This window comes from Nesoenas mayeri (genome assembly GCF_963082525.1).
Source record: "Nesoenas mayeri genome assembly, chromosome: 16".
Classification (NCBI taxonomy): Eukaryota; Metazoa; Chordata; class Aves; order Columbiformes; family Columbidae; genus Nesoenas; species Nesoenas mayeri.
This window is the reverse complement of record NC_137562.1, coordinates 10371117-10391378: the sequence shown is the minus strand read 5'-3', so window position 1 is coordinate 10391378 and position 20262 is coordinate 10371117. Positions and strand designations below refer to the sequence as shown.

The following is a 20262-nucleotide window of genomic DNA, read 5'->3' as shown; positions in this document are numbered from 1 at the left end:
CAAATTAGTGACTTCCCACGAGGCAGCTGTGACTATTTTTAGCTCTGAGGGAAATTCCCGTTCCAAATTCTCTCCGTACTGGGTCACACAGGTGACTAAGTGCTCACAGTACCAACATGTGGTGATACAGGCAGGCAAATCCCCAGTTTGCCTGGCAGAAAAAAAATCACCTTTAAAACTGCAGTGAGATTTTTAATCATATTCAGCTGAAGACAGCTCAGCGTTGCAACCCAAAGCGGTAAGAAGAGACACCCACATGTACATCATCCAAAATACAAAACCAGATGGCAGCCGCTATTAGAAAGGGTCAAACACTGTTTTCCTATTTTGCGGGCTTTTAATGTTAATTTTCACAATAATTTACAAATTTGCTGCTACGTACATTATTTATCCATTTAGTGATGAGAAATGGAAGTTAATTCAGCTCTCAGCTGAGGAACTGCTGTCCGAATGCCCTTGCCAAGGTCTGGGTTTGGATTAGCGCAGGCAGCCAAGCGAGTTCCTCGTGCCAAACCTGCCCAACCTGCCGTCCCTCCCCAGCCCGTGTGTCCCCATGGCTGCTCCTGCGCTGGCACCATGGTAGGGACCTGGGACCTCAGAGAGCGGAGTGGGGACACAGAGCGCAGCAGCTCCCGGCAGCCGATGGCTCACGGTTCGGCTCCGAAGGCCGGGGCAGCAGAACCATCGCAGGTCGGTGCAGAGCACCGTGGCACAACACCAGACAGCAACTGGTGCCGCTACAGCGGCGCTGTCTGTCCCTCGCAGGGATAACGAATTCACCCACAGGATTCTGTTCAAAGGACAGATATGGAGACGCGAGCCCAAAACACAAACAGAACAGACCAAAGCTGGAGAACTCCAGGTGTTTGGCTGTGTTAGTCCTCAGCAGAGCAGAGGAAATAAATCAAAAGGATGCTAACAGCCTTGAGTTGTTCCACCTTAGGTGTTGCCATCACCTCAGTAATTCACCTCTTAAAATAAAACTTGCTTTCCAGTAAGATAAACTCTGTTTGCCTTTTACTTTCAGTCACTTGAAGCTGATTCAGCTCTGTGCCTTCCTGGAAAGAAGTCAGCAGCGAGTTGGGTTTCTCAGAGAAATGCAATACAGCAAATTAAAACTGCAGGCAGAGCAGTGAACACCCCGAGTCCTGCTGAGGGAAGGACAGTCAGAACTTTCCAGAAAAGCCCAGGAAGAGCATTAAACCTTGTACCTGCACACACATCGGTGTTTTCCCCACACTGAGCAAGAGCTGTTTCACACAGACTTCCACCACAACACTTTTACAGTGGTGTAACCATTGTCCTGACCATCAGATCACCCGTTCTCATATATTTTATATTTAATGTGTGAAAATAAAGGGAGTACTCTGCAGCAGTCCCTGGAGGAGAGGGAAGAGTGAAGAGACTGAGATGAGCAGTCAGTTGGCTGGATGGAAACTGCTCCGCGGGAGCTCCCTTCCCCCTTTTACCTTCCCTCTACAAGCACAGTAACACAATCCACAAAAGTAACTCAAATCTCCTGGGAGAATTTGTGGCACAATAGGCTGCAGCTCCTTTCAAAACGGATTCGTTTCATTTATTTATTTTAAAGTCCACTGATCATCCTCACAAAAAAAAAAAAAAAAAAAAAAGGGAAATGCAACTAAAGAGAAAAAAAGTCCAACCAAGACCTAAGAACCCAGAGCTAGGAGGAGATGCGAGCCTGTGCGGCGCGGGCGTACGCACAGGACCAGACGACAGGTATGCGCTGCAGATGGCCGGAGGCGTGTTCCTCTATGTCAACCGCTGCACGATGACGGCGTTGAGCAGGTTGGCTTCCTTCAGGGTCTGGTTCTCGTCAGTGAGCTCTTTGTTGGGGAAGGTGGTCATGAGGACGAAGCTGGTGGCTGCCATGGCTGGCCGGGCGTCCACTATGAAGAGCCGGATGTCGCGGACCCTGTCCAAAGGGATCAGACACACGGGAGGATCCTGTTACTGAACATCTCGTGAAAGCACGTGGCAACAGCCCAAAATCACCCTTCCCAGAGCACCCAACCCTGCAGCTGCTGTACTTTTTCTTCAGCAAACAGCAGAGGCCATGGCCAGACAATTCCGATTTAACCTGCTCCTCTGTAAGCTCCTGTTTGGTGAAATAACACAAGCTGCTCTATAGATTAAAGATTTTCAGCTAAATGTTCTTTCAAGGCGCCCAACAGGAACATTTGTGTTGTCAGGCGGCTACCTGAAGGCTGCTGAACCCTTCAAGATGAAGAGATTAACAAATTGGTTGACACTGGCTGCTGCGAGTGACTGAGCTCATCACACACGGCATAACCAGGATGAGCTCAACTCCCACGAGCAGCCACAACAATGACACCGCATCCATTTCCTGCGCCTGATCACCAAAGAAGGTTTTTGTAACTTATTGCATCACTCTTGATTCTCTTACAAAAACTGGACAGGTAAGTATAACCAAATGGCCACACTCTGAGACCAGGGAGGCGAGAAGGACTTCAGGAGAAGTCTGACAAGACCACAGGGTATATAAAACCAGCTTTGCTCATCCAAGGGAACCCGCTGCTGTATGCGCACCCCTTGGCGCTCCGTTCAGCCAGCAGGAAGGTCTGAACGGAGAGTCAGAACAACCAAGCCAAGTTCCTAATTATCTGACAGTTTCTAAAGCCCTTAGAAGAGATTGTTTTGTTTTGTTTTTTTTATATAGGTGACATTAAGGAAAGTTCCACTGATAATACTGAAGCTCCCAGGCGCAGCATCACTGGCTATAATCCATCACTATTTGGAAAGCAAATCCTACCCTTCCGACAGTTAATAGCTGCCTTAAAACCCCACAACAATTGTGTTCATCATCACCTACAGAGAAGGATCCCCAGAGGTCCCTTTAGCAGGCTAGCCAGGATTCTAACATCTGCTCCATCTGTGCACAGTTTGCAGTGTCATCCAGGCTTTCCCAGTTAGTAACCTGTTATTTCCAGTTTTATTTGTACCTGTGATTGTGGTTGAACTTCTGGACCAGTCGCCCACCATCCGCGAGCCGGATTTGGATGTTGGTAACAGGCTGTGACTCATCAATGGCAATGGCAGAACTGGCTTTGGCTTCGTTGGCTGCCTGCTGGGCCGGCGAGCTGGTGCCCATCACCTGCGGCACGGTGCTGGGAACAGGGAGACACGAGGAGCTGTTAAAACAGCAGCGTAACTTGGAAACACTGCTTCTACATGACACACCATGGTGGTTCCAAACTCAGGATGTCCTGCCGTGGACAGGCTGAGCCAGCTCACAGCCTCATTTCCTCTCTTGGAGGAACGGATCCTGCACCACAGGCACAGAGTGCCTGTTCTTCAGAACAATGAATCAAAATGATCAACCCAGCAAAACCCTGGGGTGACTTTCACCTCATACAGGCAGCAAACCAGAACTGCTGTCTCCTCACCTGCCCAGCTTCTGTCCTTCTCCAGTGAAAGCTTTAAAGACACTTTTGGGTTTCACATACTCCTCGTCACGGTGATCCTCCATGTCCAGGTTCACTTGCCCGCCCCGTGCCAACCTGCGCAGCTCTGCCGGGACTTCCCTGCAAAGAGAGCGGCCTCAGGCAGCTGCCTCGGGAAACAGGCCAGGAAACTGCGGAGAAAAAGTGCCAACCGCAGACGTCTGGAACTCCAGGAATCACAGCGAGCTCTGTCTTAATTAAGAGGGCAGATGTACCCTCCCCCACTAACAGGCACAAATTAAAGGTTACTTTTCCCTGGCCTTTACCTGGAGTGATGTGATGCATGAGAAATTCTCAGCCCAAATATAAATGTCTGTTTGTTCACATTTTGAACTCCCAAGGCCTCCTACAAACTAAAGCCACTTCCCACTTATCTGCAGTAAATGTTCAAGTCTGCCCTCCCATGGTTTCCATACTAAGAATCCAGCTCTTTTAAGAAATCTCAGCTGAAATGTGCCACTGATTCAACATCCTGAGTTCCACAAATGCTTGTTTCAGAAAACAGCTGTTTGTTCTCACCCCTCTCGCTACGTACCCTCTGCGGATATCATCAAGAAACTGGGCGTTGGATGGATCCTGGTAGCTCCTCAGTTCTCCACTGTCCAGACTGAATCCACTCTTCCAGAGCTTCAGCACAACATGGACCTGCAGCAGCCCCCCAAAAACAATCAGCCTCACTGAAGCAGCTTGGTAAGAACAATAACTGGACACAAAGTGAAAAGTTCCTGACTGGAAGAGGAATTTTGAGCTGCACAAAGTGTTCCAGCCAGGTTCCTCTGGGCTGAGAGAAAAACCTAAAGCACTGGCTATTGTAATGGTCATACACCAGTGCCTAGAAGGTGGCACCACAGACCCCTTTGTGATAAATATGGTTCAAAAGCCAAGTATGTGCTGGGCGAGGAGCCCAAACTAAGCTCTGACCAAGGCCTAGATGGCTATTTGCTGACAAAGGAAGCACAAGAAAAACTTGCAGCAATGCTGTGAGCTCCACATCTACTCAGTGGATAAAGAAAAGTTAATCACCCAGTGCTCTTTGCACACTATTTTTCACAATCCACACTTCTAAGGAACACTCAGATTCTTAACAAAGAAAGCTCCTTATCCAAGACCAACACATCTACCCTTCTCTAATCAGAAACCTCGAGAGAAGCAGGATTTACCACACTTCTGTCCTCTCAAATTTCTATCAAGCTTTAGAACTCTGTGGGCTCACAAGCTGCATAGCTCTAGCAGATAAATCCCTCAGGTGACATCTCCAAAATGGAACAGATACTCACGTCCTGGGCAGAGTTGGATCTCCTCTCTCCTGCCACGTAAGCGGACTCCTCCTCCGGAGTGGCCCCGAGGCGATACCCTCCCCCTGCGAAAGGCTGCAGGACAGAGGGCAGGCAGATATTACACAGTGACACAGACCCCGGCCAGCTTGCTGCCCCCTCCCCAACACCGTTACGGGTGAGCATGGGGGCTTCATGGCACTGGCAACATGTGCTGTCCTGCAGGCACAGTCACCAGCTTGAACAAGTTAATAAATACGGCACAAGAGAGCAGCTTTTCTTGCCGCTGTGACACAGGACTTGGAGCTGCACTGAGAGAGGAGCCCAGACTGAGCTGTTCTTTTAAGAGAATTCTGGACTCCACAGCACCAAATCACTGTCATGGTGGGAGCCACACACGGGTGATGACTGACACAGGGAACAGAAGGAAGGAGAACTCGCGCTCCTCACTTTAGGTTTGCTGCTCTCGCCGCTGCTCTTGGCTGTCCGGTCAACCGCCACTGCCCCGTGCTCCTTCGCTCCTTTGAACAGATCTTCCACCAGCTCGTTGGGACTCTTCTTCCTCGGAGGACCAACAATCTGCTGTCCGCTCCTCTCTGAGCCGCCGGCGTAAAACCTGACAGAAAGCACACGGCTCCTGCGTGAGGCTGGACCGCAGCTTCTCCAGGAGACACGTGTTGTCGTGGTTTAACCACAGCCAGCAGCCAAGCACCACGCAGCCACTCGCTCACTCCCCTCCAGCAGGACGGGGGGAAGAGAATTGGAAAGTAAAAGTGAGAAAACTTGTGGGTTGAGATAGAAACAGCTTAATAATTGAAAAAATAATAATAATAAATTGTAACAAAAAGGAAAATAAGACAGAGGGAGAAATAAAACCCAGGCAAGACAAGTGATGCAAATGAAAACAACTGGTCAGCACCAACCAATGGATGCCCAGCCAGTCCCCAAGCAGCAGCCCCCCTGACAACCTTACCCCCAAATTTTATTGCCACATGGTGTGGAATATCCCTTGGTCAGTGGGGTCAGCTGTCATGTTCATATCACCCCAAAGTCCTTGTGCACCCCCAGCCCGCTCACTGGCAGGGTGGGGAGCAGAAAAGGCCTTGACGCTGCGCAAGCACCACTCAGTGATAACAAAAACATCCCTGGGTTATCAACCCTGTTTCCAGCACACCAGCTCCTGTGGAGAAAATTAACTCTGTCCTGCCAAAACTAGTGCACACACGATAGGATACGTTAGCTTTACATCAGGATTCAGTTCATTTTTGTACAGTTTAATGGAACAGCTTGGATCTACAAATATTTGCTACTACTGGAAGAGACACCTGTGTTTGTGCTCAGCTGCTACCAATATTATCTCCTGCTGTAGCCACCTACAAGTTCCTGTACTGCAGAAGCTTTGGTTTTATGCCAGTTACTGCAAAATTACCTAAATAACATGATAATAATCCTCTCATCCATAGTAAGAGAAACAACCCATACTAAGGCTCAGTTTCATGTGCTAGTACCAGCTATAATACCAAGCTCAACAAGGCTTCCAGCAAGTCTATGACCTGTCAGGTGGAAGGTGGGCAACACCCAACCAGTATTTTGAGGGAAGGCACATGGTCAAGGCACAGAGATCACCACGCATGGGACGGATCTGAACTGGAAGCAATGAAGGCAGTCAGTGAAGTGCAATTAAGCACATCTGGAAGATTGGGTTCATCAGCTTCCAGCTGGGTCATAACACACAGAGCAAGCTTGGGTCTGGCTGCAGGAGAGCGTGCAGCCCAGCTCGGCTGAGCCACCTCGGCATCCCTCAGTTCCACCCCATTTCCCTTGCCCTTAACCTCGAGGGTATTTAACTACTTGCAGCTGACACCACAGACAGCTTTCCCACTACTATGCCATGATCCCCTTGGAAAGGGAACCTAAATTCCTCCTTCCACCTCCACACTCCACTACATTACCCTTAAGCATCACCTAAAAAAACCCCAACCAAAAAAAACCCCACAAACCCAAACAAAACCACAACCAAAACCTCAAGCAGAGATAAAAACAATCCCTGCATTATTCCCACACTGTTCTCTATGGACACAAGTGATGATCTGAGCTATTTTTTCTGTTCCTGACCTACAACTTCCACAGCCTATCTCAGGCTTTCTCTCAATCGCACGGTTCGGTGATGCAAACTGGTGTTACGCAGCCCCGCTGAGCACCTGTGTGTACACAGACTTCACACTGACCAACCTTTCTGTGCCACCTGAGGTTTTTCACTACAGCAATTTTGTATCAACTTAAACCTTCTTTAAAGAACACCAACCTCTGCACAAGTGGTAAGGCATCACAAAAGGGCAGGGATGCACAAGGAGGTTTTAAGTCTTTAACTAAAAACTCACCGCTGTCCCTCCTCCTCTTCATCATCCTCCTCCTGCGCATGAACAAGGTCTCGAAACGATGTTACTCTGTGGTCACTGCAAAATCAACCAGAGTAGCACGTCAGCCCTGCGACACGTTCCAACCACGAATACAAAAGCTCCTGCACGCAGCAGCTCGGTTGACTCTGTTCTACTTTTCAGTTCTGATTCATCACTCTATGAAATGACGGGTCAGTGCTGGTTTGACCGGGATGACCTGAGCTCTTGCATCTCTCTGCTGGCTACACCCACAGCAAACAGGAGCGGTCAGCGGCTCTGGCAGTGGCTGCAGCACAGCACAGCTGGTCAGTCACCAACCCTGCTCATGTCTGGATTTTGTTCCGTTTCACAGAGCTGACACACTCAAACCTGCACAGCATTCTCCTCCAGCCTCACATCCCTCCCCACTGTTTTTTTCTGCCTGTGATCCAAACTGGAACAGGGTTCCCCTCCAGTACAGACCAACGTCTGAACTGAGAGCTTTTCCTTCAAGATACAGCCAGTAACTCCTTCTCTTTAAACCTGGGTGGTATTTCCCTACTGCACAGGGATCTGGTAATGCAAAATGAACTTATTTTTGTAAAGCGCTCAACTTGTTCAGATCAGGTGTCACAGAAAATCAAAAATTTTTCCCATGGAGATACAATCTGCTCAAATGAAAGCACCACCAATTGATTGTCTTCTAAGCTCAAAAAACAAATCAAGTTTTTCCTGAGTCATGAGGCAAGCTGCCTTAACTGATCTTTGGATTAGTTGTGCAATAACATCTACGCTCATGGGTTATAAATGCTGAGGTTTCCACTATTTCTAGAGAGCCACTCAAGGTAAAGCAGACCTAACGCAGAGTTATTTCTCTTGAAAATTAATATCCAGCAATGCTTCAGACAGAGCCTGCGTTTTCACACAAATGGCTTCCACTGTCATGTTTACTAGCCACTGATAAACAGACCAGCTTGAGGCGAAGTTCCCTCCTCACCTGGATGTGGAGCTTCTGGATACAGAACTTGGTGTGGGCTGGGGAAGAGTCAGAATGTCCTCGTCACCCCCGTCCTCATAGAAACTAGCAAGTGCGATCTGCAAAGGAAAACCACAGGAGCTTCTCAGGAAAAGAGCAAATATTCCAGAATAAAGGCAAAAAAAGGCCACAAACACAAATGAAGCTTCTGTCACGCTGGAGCTCTTAAGGTACACCAACACTAGAGCCATTTTGTGTCATTTCCTCTTTGGAGGTCACAGCAAAGACGAGGCTTTACCAATTCCCAATGTTTGGCTTTGTTATGGCAGGACACTCACCAGGGCAGGTACACGCAACTGTAAGCTTTTATTCTGCACCATTTCTATAGGGGTTATGCTAAAATTACTGTTCTGAATCAGCTGTTTTTGCAACAGACATGAGTGGACTGGGAGTTAATTAACCACGGGCAGATTGTTTGAAGGAGACGGCACAGGTCGGCGTGAGCGCCGATCGCCCCCGTTCTCGGGGTGCCGAGGTTTAACTGATGGCGGCACAAACACCGCAGCACTAACAACTTCGTGAAGGCCCACGGAAAACCGACAGAAACCCAGAAAATCCCCGAACCCGCCGGTTCCTCGGCCCTGATTGGAAACGAGCCACGTCCAAATTAACGATAGAACCGAGACGGGCCGCGACCCCAAGCAGCCCTCGCAGCCGCGGCCCCAGCTGAGCCCGCTCCCCGCAGCTCGGCGACGCCCGAGCTCCCGTCCGGCGCCTCCTCCTCCCCCGCCGCCGCGGCTTCCAGGCCCGCGACCCCGTCGAGTCCCCTCAGCGGGCCGGGCCCCAGGAGAGCGGAAGGGAGCGGAGAGGCGGTGGCGCTACCTGGAGGTCCCAGCCGGCGGACTCCAGGAAGAACCGCGCTCGCTCCTCCTCGACGCCGGTCACGGCCACGAACTCCCTCAGCGCCTCCTCCCTGTCCGCCATCTTGCCGCGGTGCAGCGCCGTAAACCCGCCGGGCGCCGCGCCCGCCCCGCCCCACCCCGCGTGCGCCGCCCAACCCACCCCGGGCGGAAACACCGCCGGGCGCAGCGCACAGCGACCCCTGGCGGCCCGGCGGTGTCAGGCGCTGCGCGGAACCGAGCACCGGGTGCGGGGAACCGAGCACCGGGTGCGGGGAATCGGGCACCGGTTGTGCGGAACCGGGGACAGGGTGTGCGGACACCAGCCCCGGGTGTGCAGCACCGAGCTCCGGGTGTGCAGAGACCAGCCCCGCGTGTGAGAACCAGGCACCGGGTGTGCAACACCGAGCTCCCGGTGTGCAGAGCGGAGCACCGGGTGTGAGAACCAGGCACCGGGTGTGCAACACCGAGCTCCCGGTGTGCAGAGCGGGGCACCGGGTGTGAGAACCAGGCACCGGGTGTGCAACACCGAGCTCCCGGTGTGCAGAGCGGGGCACCGGGTGTGAGAACCAGGCACCGGGTGTGCAGCACCGAGCTCCCGGTGTGCAGAGCGGGGCACCGGGTGTGAGAACCAGGCACCGGGTGTGCAACACCGAGCTCCCGGTGTGCAGAGCGGAGCACCGGGTGTGCAGAGAGCAGCCCCGGTGTGCGCAGCCTCGGCGCGGGCTGCGGGCAGGGCCGGGCAGCGGGGACCGGCGGCGCAGAGCATCCCATGGCAGCCTGTGCATCCCGGCCCGTTTATTTCCAGGTACACATGACAAAGGTTCAGGCGGACAAGGAGCAGAACGGGGCGGCAGCCCCAGCGTTTCTCTCTCATGCCCTCCCGCGCTTGAAGAGGAAGATGAGGAGGCCGCCGAGGAGCCCCTTCTCCAGCAGGATGCCAAGCCACAGGACGGGGCTGGCCAGAAGGTTCACACCTGCAGTGGGGACAGGGGAGGTTAGTGGCCGGCGCTTGAGGACAGGGATCCCACATCCCCCTGCCACGGCAGGGACCCAGCAACTCTCACACACCGTTAGCTGTTTGGCACCAGTCCCCCTGTCCCTCCTTGGACAGTGGGACAATCTGCAGGGTGGCCATACTGGTGATGGGGTCCTGGGCATCGTGCACCACATGGCAGGTGAACACAGACCCGTTCTTCTCCTCCGTCACCTGGACCTCCAACAGGCTCCTCAGCTCGAACAAGCCCTGGGGAGTCTCCACCACCCAGAAGATGTTCTGCACCTTCAGCTCCGTCCCGTTCTCCAGCCAGGTGATGGTCACGTCTTTTGGGTAAAACTTCTTCACATGGCAGGTGAAGTTCACAATCTGGTTCACCTTAACAGGGCTTGATGGGTTCATGAACACCTGGACTCTGGGGGACACTGGGAAGAGAAGCAGCACCAGCTAACAGGGTCCCCCCACCCTGCTGCCCATGGGGTGCCCCACGCCCCCCGGGACTGGACACCCCGGGGGCCGGTGCCCCCAGCCCTCACCTCGCAGGGCTCTGCTGAGCGGGTAGGTCCCGTCCAATGGGTCCTGCAGTGTGGGGTGCTGCACTCTGCAGATGAGCTGCGAGCGGATGTCGCCCTCCTTCAGCGTCACCGTCACGGTGCTGGACATGTTGAAGGAGAATTTCATCTGCCCGGGGGTGATCTGGGGTGTCTGAGATTTGGTCAGGGGGGCCTTGTCCTTGAGCCATGTCACGTTGATGTCTCTGGGGAAGAACCCTCCGGACGTGCAGGTGAAAGGCAGCGACTGCCCCGGCCCCGCTCTGCGGTCGGGCCCGGACACAACTGGGGCGCTGGGTTTGGCTGCAGGGAGAAGCGTGGGGCTGTAGAGAGGGATCTGCCACCCCCCGGCCCCAGGGCTGCAGGGAGAGGGGTTCCCATGGGGACACAGATGTGCCCAGGGGACCCTCTCCTGGTGATGGCCCCAGAGCCCCTTCCCCGTCCCCGCTCACTCTGAGCAGAGTCGCCTGGGCTGGGATGGGCTGGGGGGCTATGCCCAGCAGGGCTGGATCCCCCAGGAGCTCTGGGAGCCCCACTCACCCTGCACGGACACCTCTGTGCCATTTCCACGCTGACGGACCTCATCACCACGCAGCGATTTAGTGAACTTCACGCAGTAATAGGTGCCGGAGTCCTCGGGCTGAACATCCCTGATGTGGATGGTGAAGTCTGTGTTGGACACATCCACTGCCCTTGTCACACGGGGGAGGGAGCCCGTCTGGTCATAAACGGTCACGTTCCCGCTGCCCAAGCCCTTCAGCCACTTCACGGGGCCAGGGGGACTGCCTTCAGATATGGTGCAGGTCAGGGTGAGCGTCTCCCCGGCTGCCACCGACACCTTGTCCTGGGGCTGTCGCAGCTGGAAGCCTGGATCCACCTGGGCACCCACACCTGGGCATAGTGACAGGAGGGTTTGGGGCTGATCCCTGGAGCTGCAGCACAGCACAGGGCATTGCCAGACCCCCAGCCCTGAGCCCAAAGCAGGGGACAGAGAGATATCCCCATTCCTCATCCCGTGGAGCAGCTGGCACTGCTGGGGACTGCAGGATGGGGAGGGACCGGGGCCCCTGGGACGTGCTGGAGTAAATAAAAGTCTTTGCTGGGGATAAAAGCAATCTGGGAGGCAGTGAGAGAAGAGCCCCAGACCCCTGTGGGCACAGGGAAGGGTGGCCCTGCCAGCGACGTGGGGCTGTTTGGGTCCCCACTTACCCGGGGCTCGCCGGAGCAAGAGCAGCATCAGGCAGGCAAGCGGCAGTGCCTGTGTCACTGGAGCCATCATGAGTCCCACAGCCCCTTCCCAACGGCTCGGCTTGGCTCACCTCAGCTTGGCTCAGCTCAGCTCAGCTAAGCTCAACTAGTGCTGGGCTATCGCCTGGCAAAGGGGAAGGAAGTGGTTCATCACCAGCTACAGACCCCTTGCAGAAGTCCCACTGGTTCCCATGGTGTTTACACGTCATGAGGCTGGTTCTCGCCAGGGATGTCACTCTCACTCTCCCCACAGATGTGTGCCACAGCCACAGCCACCAGCACCGGGCAGCCAGAGGCAGAGGTCTCGATCTGGCCTGCTCTTCCATGCGTGACCAGCCCACGGCTCTGCACCCCAGGGTGTCGCGGGGACATCCAGCATTGCCAGCAGGGTCATGACACGGGCGGGTGTCTCCAATGGCCCAGAGCTCGGCCGGGGCTTCCTCTGAGCCCCCCGCAGCCACCGCTGCGGCTCCCGGAGCAGGGGGGTCCGAGCCGCGCTCCTGCTCCGTGCCCAGCGCTGCCCCCGCGCTCGGGGGGATGCGATGGTCCCGTCGGGGCTGAGTCCCGCGGAGCTCCCGGGCGGCTCCGCCGCTGCCCCCGCCCGCCCCGGGGCAGGCACCGAAGGCGTTCCCGGCCGCTCGCCTACCGTTTCCTGCGCAGCTTCTCCTTCCCCCGTCCCGCCGCCGCAGCCCCAGCTGGGGCAGTGCCCATGGCTCGCCCGGTCGCTGCGGCGGCTCCGCTCCTGCTCGGGCCGCTCAGCCTCGTCCCGCTGCGGCTCTGCGGTGAGTACGGAGCGGGACGGCGGCTGCAGCTCCCCGGCCAGCCCCCGCCAGCCCCCCGCGTCCCTGCCCCGCCGGCCGCTGCTGCCCGGGAGTGGGTCACGGCGCGGGGGAGGCCCGCCCGCCGCCACGGATCGCTAGCGGGTCGGGCCGACAAAAAGAGACACCGGGAAGGGGGGGGGGGGGGGCTTTCCCCTTTTTGGGCTGCGCGGGGATGCCGGGGGCAAAGCGGGCGGGATATACACTACCGAGCCCCGGGTGTGCAGAACTGAGCCCCGCGTGTGCGGAGCCGATCCCTGCCGGGTTGGTACCGGAGGTAGCCGGGGGCTTTGGGCAGGAGGGTTTGGGGGCTCTGCTCGGCTCCGGGGTGCACATCCCCACTCAGAGCCCGCTCCTGGCCGCTGAGCACAGCCCCAGGCTCTGAACCCGCTTCCTCGCAGAGGCCCAGTGATTTTGGCTCCCGTTGTACAGAGCTGGCAGAGCGTTAATGTTTAACAGCACTTGGGAGTTTTTCCTGCCAGGAATTCCCCTTGGCTGCCCTGTACCTACCCGGAATCCAAGCGCCCACATCGCCTCGTGTTAAGGATGTGGCCTGGGATGCGAATTTGCCCCTTGTTCATTTTTAATCAGGTCTCCCACACTTAGTGCCTGTGATTGGTCTCTGCCATATTCAAGGATATTTCTCAGCTGCAAACTGGGAGCAAACTGGGGCCGCTCTGCCTGTGCCGCTTGGGATGAGTGGAGCAAGCGCTCACCTCGCTCCATACCTCAGCCCCTACCCTCCTGTCACTATGCCCAGGTGTGGGTGCCCAGGTGGATCCAGGCTTCCAGCTGCGACAGCCCCAGGACAAGGTGTCGGTGGCAGCCGGGGGGACAGTCACCCTGACCTGCACCGTATCTGAAGGCAGTCCCCCTGGCCCCGTGAAGTGGCTGAAGGGCTTGGGCAGCGGCAACGTGACCGTTTATGACCAGACGGGCTCCTTCCCCCGTGTGACAAGGGCAGTGGATGGGTCCAACACAGACTTCACCATCCGCATCAGGGATGTTCAGCCCGAGGACTCCGGCACCTATTACTGCGTGAAGTTCACTAAATCGCTGCGTGGTGATGAGGTGTTTCAACATGGAGGTGGCACAGAGGTGTCCCTGTATGGTGAGTGCAGCCTCGCAGGACGCAGCTCCTGAGGATCCATCTCACAGCCCTGCCTTGCCCACAGTGGAGTCTGTGCTGCCGCATGCCCATCGCCCTCTCCCCGCTCTGTCTCCACAGAGACATCACTCATTCCCGGCACGGTGGCTGCAGCTGTCGTCCTCTGCTTCCTCCTCCTCGGCCTCTTTGTCGCCTTTTTCGTGTACAGGAGGAAGCGCAGAGGCGAGACAGAGAGACGGTGCCTGGACAAGCCGGTGGCCGTGGGCAGCTTCTCACCCCCAACGCTGCGGTGCTGTGCAGGGACCCCCCCCAGCACCCTCAGGTTTGTACCCACTGCCTCTTCCTTCTGCACCATGAGATGAATGAACCATGTTGTCAACCTGCTTTATCCTGGTCTCCCCTCCATCTGGAGCTGTGTTTTTCCCCAGAAAATGCCCTTTGCTCACAGGTGCATCGCTGTTCTATGTGTATACAGGAGTGTGCCTGGGCAGTGCCCAGCATGGAGGGCTCCCTGCAGTCCCTCACCGTGGTGTCTGAGCCCAGCCCAGGTGCACAGAAATCACCTTGTCCCTCTGCCTTCAGTGTGGGTGTTATGCATGGCCATGTGTCACAGACCCCAGCTAAAATTTGGGAGGAGAACTGAGGAGGTCTGTGCTGGGTGGGAAGGGCACCCGGGTTCCTTTAGCACTAATGACCATCCTTCCTCCCCCCAGCAGCGAAGTCCTGGATGCAGAGGCCTCAGGTCTGCCCAGCAAGGTAAGTATAAGCTGTGAATGTGGGGAAGAGCATCCTACTGCGATGCCCCAGCTCGCAGGGACTCCGCATGGCTCAGGGTCTGTGGTGGGCCTTGGGTGAGCAGTGGCTGCCTGCGCTTGGTGCTGGCATGCTCCGTGTCGTGGTGTGGGGCCACTCACGCATCTGTGGCACCGCCGTCCCACCTTGAACCTGCCATTTGGGTTATGTTTTTGCAAGATGTTTCTAGTGACAATATTCACTATTTGTGTGCACTTCTGCAGCAAAGCAGCAAGGAGGACAACGAAATCCACTACGCTGATCTGCAGCCCCTGCCTGCGGCCCCGCGGCGCGGCAGGAGCCCCGGCACAGCCTGCTCCGAGTACGCCAGCATCAGGGTAGATGCCAAGTGATGTGTGGCATCGCAGCCCGGGAGGCCAAAGAGCCCATTTTCAGGGAGGAAGCAGGGACGTTTCTACAGAGTGCAATAAAGAAGTGAATCTGTTCATGTGGCACAACTCGGCAAGGATCCTCTGATTAATTCCTGTCTTGGTGGCAGTGCTGGGCAGGGTGAGGCTCAGGGCTGGACCTGCTGCTCCGGGGCTCAGTAGCAGCTCTCCCAGGACACAGTGACCATCTTGAGCACAGGATCAGGCCATGGGGCTCAGCACCTCTGCTTTGTGCAAGCCATGCAGTGCTGATGGCTCCAGGAGGGCTTCAGGCACACCTGTCCCACCGGCACTGGCCACCAGCAGCACCTTCCCAGCTCAGCAGCTCCATGATTTATGCTTTCTTGTTGCTGCACCAAGCTCATCCTCATTAAAGGCAGCAAACAACCGTGCTGTCCAGTCCCACTGTGTTCAGAGCAAGAGCCGTAGTGCTGGTCCCATGGGGTCTGGGGGGATGTGTCCCCTCCACAGCTCTGTGCCCACACACCCTGTGCTGCTGCAGGGTCGTGCTGAGCCCCCCGGGCAGGGCGGCTGCCCAGCTCCCCCCAAACCTGCATCATCTAATCACACACAGGGCAGCTCCTGGGAACAGCCTTTGGGGCTACTTTGCTGTGGCTCATGGGCCGAGGAAAAGCTCTTGTCTGACTTTCCCTGCCCTCCTGGAGGAGCTGGTATTTGGGGATGGGGCTGCTGGTGCTGTGGTAAAATCAGGGCAGCTGGCATCAGCCTGCCAGCCCCTACACCCCTTCTCCCCTGAGCTGTGCCCATCTCCTGCTCCATCCCCAGCCAGTCCCTGCACATCTGCTGCATGCACATCTTCTCCACAAACATCTGCCGCATGCACATCTGCTCCATGCACATCCCCTGCTCCATGCATGCGTGCTGGGTGTTCCCCTCCAAGGGCAGCAGGCTGGTGGCCAAGGACGAAGCATGGTGGGGACAGGGAGCCTCAGCGTGTGTGCTCCACACCGGGCACCACCGCAACACCGGGCACACGCTGGCATGACATGCGCACATGTACCCACCTATGGCAGCACTGTGTGCCACCGCACTGTGTGCCACCCCCTGCAAACACCTTTTGTGGGCATGAGCTGAGGCGAAAGGTGCTTTTCAGGCAGAGGAACCTGGTGTTTCTGCCGCTGCTGCTGCCTGTAACCTTGAAAGCTGCTGCAGTTGCTGGTTTCTAACTTTATCTACTTTTTTACTGTGAAAACAAAAAAGAGAAGTGAAACAAGACAGCATGAAATAGTGCGTGTGAACCCTGGGGAGCATTGTGTGCTGGCAGAGATCTGCTCGGGGAGGGGATTGTTCTGGGGGGAGAAGACCCACTTCCGAAATTAGTGAGTGAATGAGTGAATTGCACGAATGAATAAGCAGGGGACATGCCCTCGGGACACTTTTGGGTCATTTCTCGCTCAGGGGCACCCAGCACCCCGTGGGCACAGTGGTGGGGGGGGTTTGCCAGGGCAGGGCTCCAACACCACCACCCTCAGCACCCATCCCCAGCTCGGTCCCCTCTGCACCAGCCCCAGCAGCAGTGATGGGTGTGGGGGCACCAGTGTGAAGCCCCCGGCAGCACCAGCTCCTGAACAGAGCCATGGCCGCACCGTGGCTGCCCCGACACGGGGTTGCTCAGCCGCTGCATGGGGAGGACACCAAAGCTCGCGGAAAAGCTCACGTCAGGATTACGGGCAGGAGTATGTAAAATATGTGGGTGAGACCGAAACCGGGGATAGACCTCGCAGACAAGGGGAAATGAAATTCAAGGGGATTTAAGGCTTTTTAAGCACTGGACTGGGTCAGGAAGGGCCAAACTGGTTTGATACGAGCATATGCAAAGCAGCAAGTGAGCAGAGCACCGTGGAGCGCTGTGCACCTAGGAAAGGGCCCAGGTTTACAGCTTAACTGCCCATGGGAGGGATTTGGTGGTTATTATAGGAAAATCCTTTAAGCCAGCAGCCCGGGGTGTGCCGGCAGTGAAAGCACAAACAGGCGCCCGAGCGTGGACACAAGGTAGGAACGTGCCGGGGAGCAGCTCGCGGCGGGGGCAGCGCTGGTGACACCGGGGCTGGGGATTCACTGCTCATCCGGGTGTTTTCTTGGTGCTGCTGCATGTTACGCTCCACCGAACCACCCGCTGGGTGGTCGAGTGAGAATTGTGGGTGCTTGTGCCTGGGCGAGAGCTGCGGTGGCTGCGGGCGTGGGGTGACACGGGGGCCGGGACCCACCGAGGGCTCCTGCCCACAGCCGGGGCTGAGCAAGGGCAGGGTCACGGTGCGGAACAGAAGCGGTGGTCTTAGTCGCTCTTTTCCTCTATGTGGTCTGTAAGCCCGGTGTTAGGACACTGTGGGAGGGCAAAGCTGAGCAAGGGGATGAGCTGGGCTGTGCCATTGGGGGTCTGCATGGACCTCTGTCCTGGGGAGGGGAAGAAATCAGGAGCTGGAGAAAGGCCGGGGGATGCTCAGGGGCTGCCCCAGCGTCTGCTCCGCTCCCGGCCCCGGGAGGTGGGAAATGGCTCCTGGACGTGCCGAGGCGAGAGGGCTGGCAGGGCCTGCCGGGGCGGCGGAGCGTGCCGTGCTGTGCCGGGGCGGTGGTGTGTGCAGTGCCGTGCCATGCCATGCTATGCTGTGCTATGTGATGCTGTGCCACACTGTGCCTTGCCAGTGATCCAGCATGGGAGGCACAGGCTGTGCCAAGAGCCAATGGGGAGCATGAGCCTCTGATGGAAACCAAGGAATAACAGAGAGCAATTAGTTGAAAGAACGTGATTGACGGAGGAGGCTGGTCCCAGCAATGAGGGGAGGGGAATCAATGGTTTAATTAACAACAAGGAAGAGCATGGTCTCAGCTAGTGCATGGGGCTGGGGGTGTCTCCTGAGCTTCCTGGGGGGCAGGAGGGTGCTGGAGCGCTCGGGGGCAGTGGGACAAGCTGAGCTTGCGCTGGAGTCAGGGCTGAGCAAGGAGAAGTGCCGCTGGCACTCGGTGATGCCATGGGGATCAGGCGATGCCACGGGGACCAGGTGATGCCATGGGGATCAGGCGATGCCATGGGGATCAGGTGATGCCATGGGGACCAGGTGATGCCATGGGGACTGGGCGATGCCATGGGGGATGCTGTGCCAGGACATGGATGCGGAGCAGCATGAGGAGCAGCTGGGGTGCTTTGAGGGGGTTGGAAAGGGTGAGAGGGTCTCAGTGAGTGTCCCCAGGAAATGCCATGTGGGTCTCACTTGTGCCCACTGGCTGCCCTGGGCTGTGCTGCTGCCCGGAGAGAGAACTGGAGGGAGAAGCCCCAGGGTGCTGCATGGCTGGATCCCGCTTCCACCAATCCCAACCCCGCCAGCTTGCCCCTTCGCAGCTCCCCGTTTCTCAGCCTGTTCCTTGGAAAGCAAGGAAAGAAGCTGGAGCAAAACGGTGACATGCTTTACACTGCCACTGATTTATTTCATGTCTTACTTATTCAATCTCATTCCCAGGTTTCATGGTTATTGTGGATTTTTATTAAAGGGAATAAACAGGTCTGGGATTTGGGGTTGTCATAGGAACAGTTTTGGTGCCGCAGACTCACTGCCAGCCTTGTCCTTCCCCCGGGAGCCTGATGCAGCAAGGGCTCTCCAGCCCCCCAGGCACTGCCTCAGTGAAACCCGCATCATGGGACACTCACCCCACGGCACTGGGGAGCCCTGCAGGACCCCCGGGGTGTTCAGGGAGGAGGGGACTCCCAGGCACTGCCCTGTGGCCATGGGGACACGAACCAGGACCCCCAGACTGTGGTCCAGGGCTTCAAGCCTCAGAGAGATGAAGGAGCATGAGGGATGCTGCGTGTCCGTGTGGATTCTCTGGTGTCTAACAGGAGGTTGTGCTGTTGCAGCTATGGATGCAAGGAACCTCTCTGCCCGACCTGGGCTCATTTTCATTTAATTCCTGGAGCTGAGGGGATGTGGGGCAGCTCAGGGGTTTCCCTCTGGCCATTCCTCATCTCAAAGGGGAAAATGAAGGTGTCAAACACATTTCAAATGTGGTGACAAAAGGAAATCCTTTGCGCCCAGCACTCCTTTGGCCCGTGCGGTCCTTCACTGCAGGATGTTGTGGAGGCCAAGACTCTGGCAATGATTAAAGAGGGATTTCCAGGGCCGTGGGATGAACAGGAACAACCAGCGCTTAAGAAAGACTCGCTTTGTGCTTTCGGTGTTTGCCGGGACATTGGTCAGGGACAATCGCACTGCAGAGCTGGCACGGGTACGGCAAATAGAGCTGCTGGGCTCGGTCCTGCCAGTGCCTGAGAGGGTCCTGGGGTGGCACGAGGGGTGTCCTGCCTGCACTGGGGGTCCCCAGGCTCCTCATGCTGGATCAATTGATGGGGACACATTGGGGTGGTCCTGGTCCCCCGACACCCATGCGTGCATCGTGCCCCCAGCACTCTGCATGCTCCCAGGGATGCTCGGGACGTTCATCTGGGGAAAAGCGCTGGGAGCTGCTGCTCGGAATGGGGAACCCTCTGGGGAACTCTGGGGGTGCAGAGGCAGCATGGGCAGGACGCTGCGGGGTCCCTGGGCTCCCTGCTCCCCCCAGCACCGAGCAGCCTCACAGCTCAGCCACGCTTGGCCACAGCTCTGGCAGCGCCCCAAGTCCTGTCCCTGTGAGCAGCAGTGCAGGGAAAGGAAAAAATCTGCAGCGAGGCAGGAGAAGGGGGAAAGCAAGCGCTGCGGCGGGGAGCCATGGCGCGGGCTGAAAGCTCGCTCTCAGTGCGCTTTTGTTTGCCCCAGACGTGCTTGACGGTGCTGCCAGTGCAGAGGGGCTGTGCCGGCGCCGTGGCTCCTGGCGTGGTGTGGCCAGGCCAGCCCGGTGCTGCGGCAGCCTGCCTGGCGCCTCGGTCAGCAATATGCCCTGAGCAGGACGTGGCCCCTGCCAAGCGTTCAGTGGGGACCACCCACACCTGGAACCCCATCACCCAGGACCCCATCATGTAGGACCCCATTGCCCAGAGCCCCATCTCCTGAGAGCCCATCACCCCGGCGGGGCTTGGCCATGGGGTGGGCAGTGCGGCAGGACCAACAACACAGGCGCTAAAATAATCACTTCTGACAGATCCATTTCTTCTGCAAGGTTCAAGGCTTAATTTTATAATGGTAGCGGTAACTATGGCAACGTGTAAAAATAACGCATCCCCGAGCCCAGTAAATTCGCCGTAAACAGCTCCCAGCAGCCGAGGGGGGCTTGGGTGGGCAGCAGCCCCCTGCCCACAGCGCTGCCTGTGCCCGGGTTAGTGTTTGGGTTAGGATTCACACCATGACTAATTAGCCGTGTTAACTGCTTACGCCTTGGGATGATGATTTCGTTCGCTAAT

At 56.6% G+C, this 20262-nt stretch overlaps 3 protein-coding genes across 3 annotated transcripts; 1 reads left to right on the top strand and 2 right to left on the bottom strand.

Annotated features, from left to right (window-relative positions):
* Positions 1-323: 323 nt before the first annotated feature.
* On the bottom strand, positions 324-9121 carry NSFL1C (NSFL1 cofactor). Its single transcript, XM_080354491.1, has 9 exons — positions 8996-9121; positions 8135-8232; positions 7141-7215; positions 5210-5375; positions 4763-4855; positions 4021-4130; positions 3429-3566; positions 2985-3149; positions 324-1936 (listed from the first exon to the last, which is right to left on the bottom strand). The coding sequence occupies exons 1-9, from the start codon at positions 9095-9097 to the stop codon at positions 1774-1776; spliced, it is 1110 nt and encodes a 369-aa protein (XP_080210617.1). The 5' UTR covers positions 9098-9121; the 3' UTR covers positions 324-1773.
* A 764-nt stretch (positions 9122-9885) lies between these two features.
* Positions 9886-11836, bottom strand: LOC308046851 (tyrosine-protein phosphatase non-receptor type substrate 1-like; the record flags this gene model as incomplete). Its single annotated transcript, XM_080354919.1, has 5 exons — positions 9886-9989; positions 10084-10434; positions 10546-10863; positions 11101-11451; positions 11770-11836. 5 exons carry the CDS (start codon positions 11834-11836, stop codon positions 9886-9888), a joined length of 1191 nt encoding a protein of 396 aa, XP_080211045.1.
* Positions 11837-12350: 514 nt separating this feature from the next.
* On the top strand, positions 12351-14879 carry LOC308046691 (uncharacterized protein; the record flags this gene model as incomplete). Its single annotated transcript, XM_080354689.1, has 5 exons — positions 12351-12681; positions 13387-13737; positions 13855-14056; positions 14448-14490; positions 14751-14879. The coding sequence occupies 5 exons, from the start codon at positions 12351-12353 to the stop codon at positions 14877-14879; spliced, it is 1056 nt and encodes a 351-aa protein (XP_080210815.1).
* Between the last annotated feature and the right edge of the window lie 5383 nt (positions 14880-20262).

Coding starts and splice junctions, on each gene's coding strand:
- NSFL1C (XM_080354491.1), bottom strand. CDS start 9,097: ATGGCGGACAGGGAGGAGGCGCTGAGGGAGTTCGTGGCCGTGACCGGC. Junction 4,856..5,209: donor GCGAGAGCAGCAAACCTAAA/GTGAGGAGCGCG, acceptor TCTGTCCTGCAG/CCTTTCGCAGGGGGAGGGTA. Junction 3,567..4,020: donor CTTGATGATATCCGCAGAGG/GTACGTAGCGAG, acceptor CTCTCTTTGCAG/GGAAGTCCCGGCAGAGCTGC.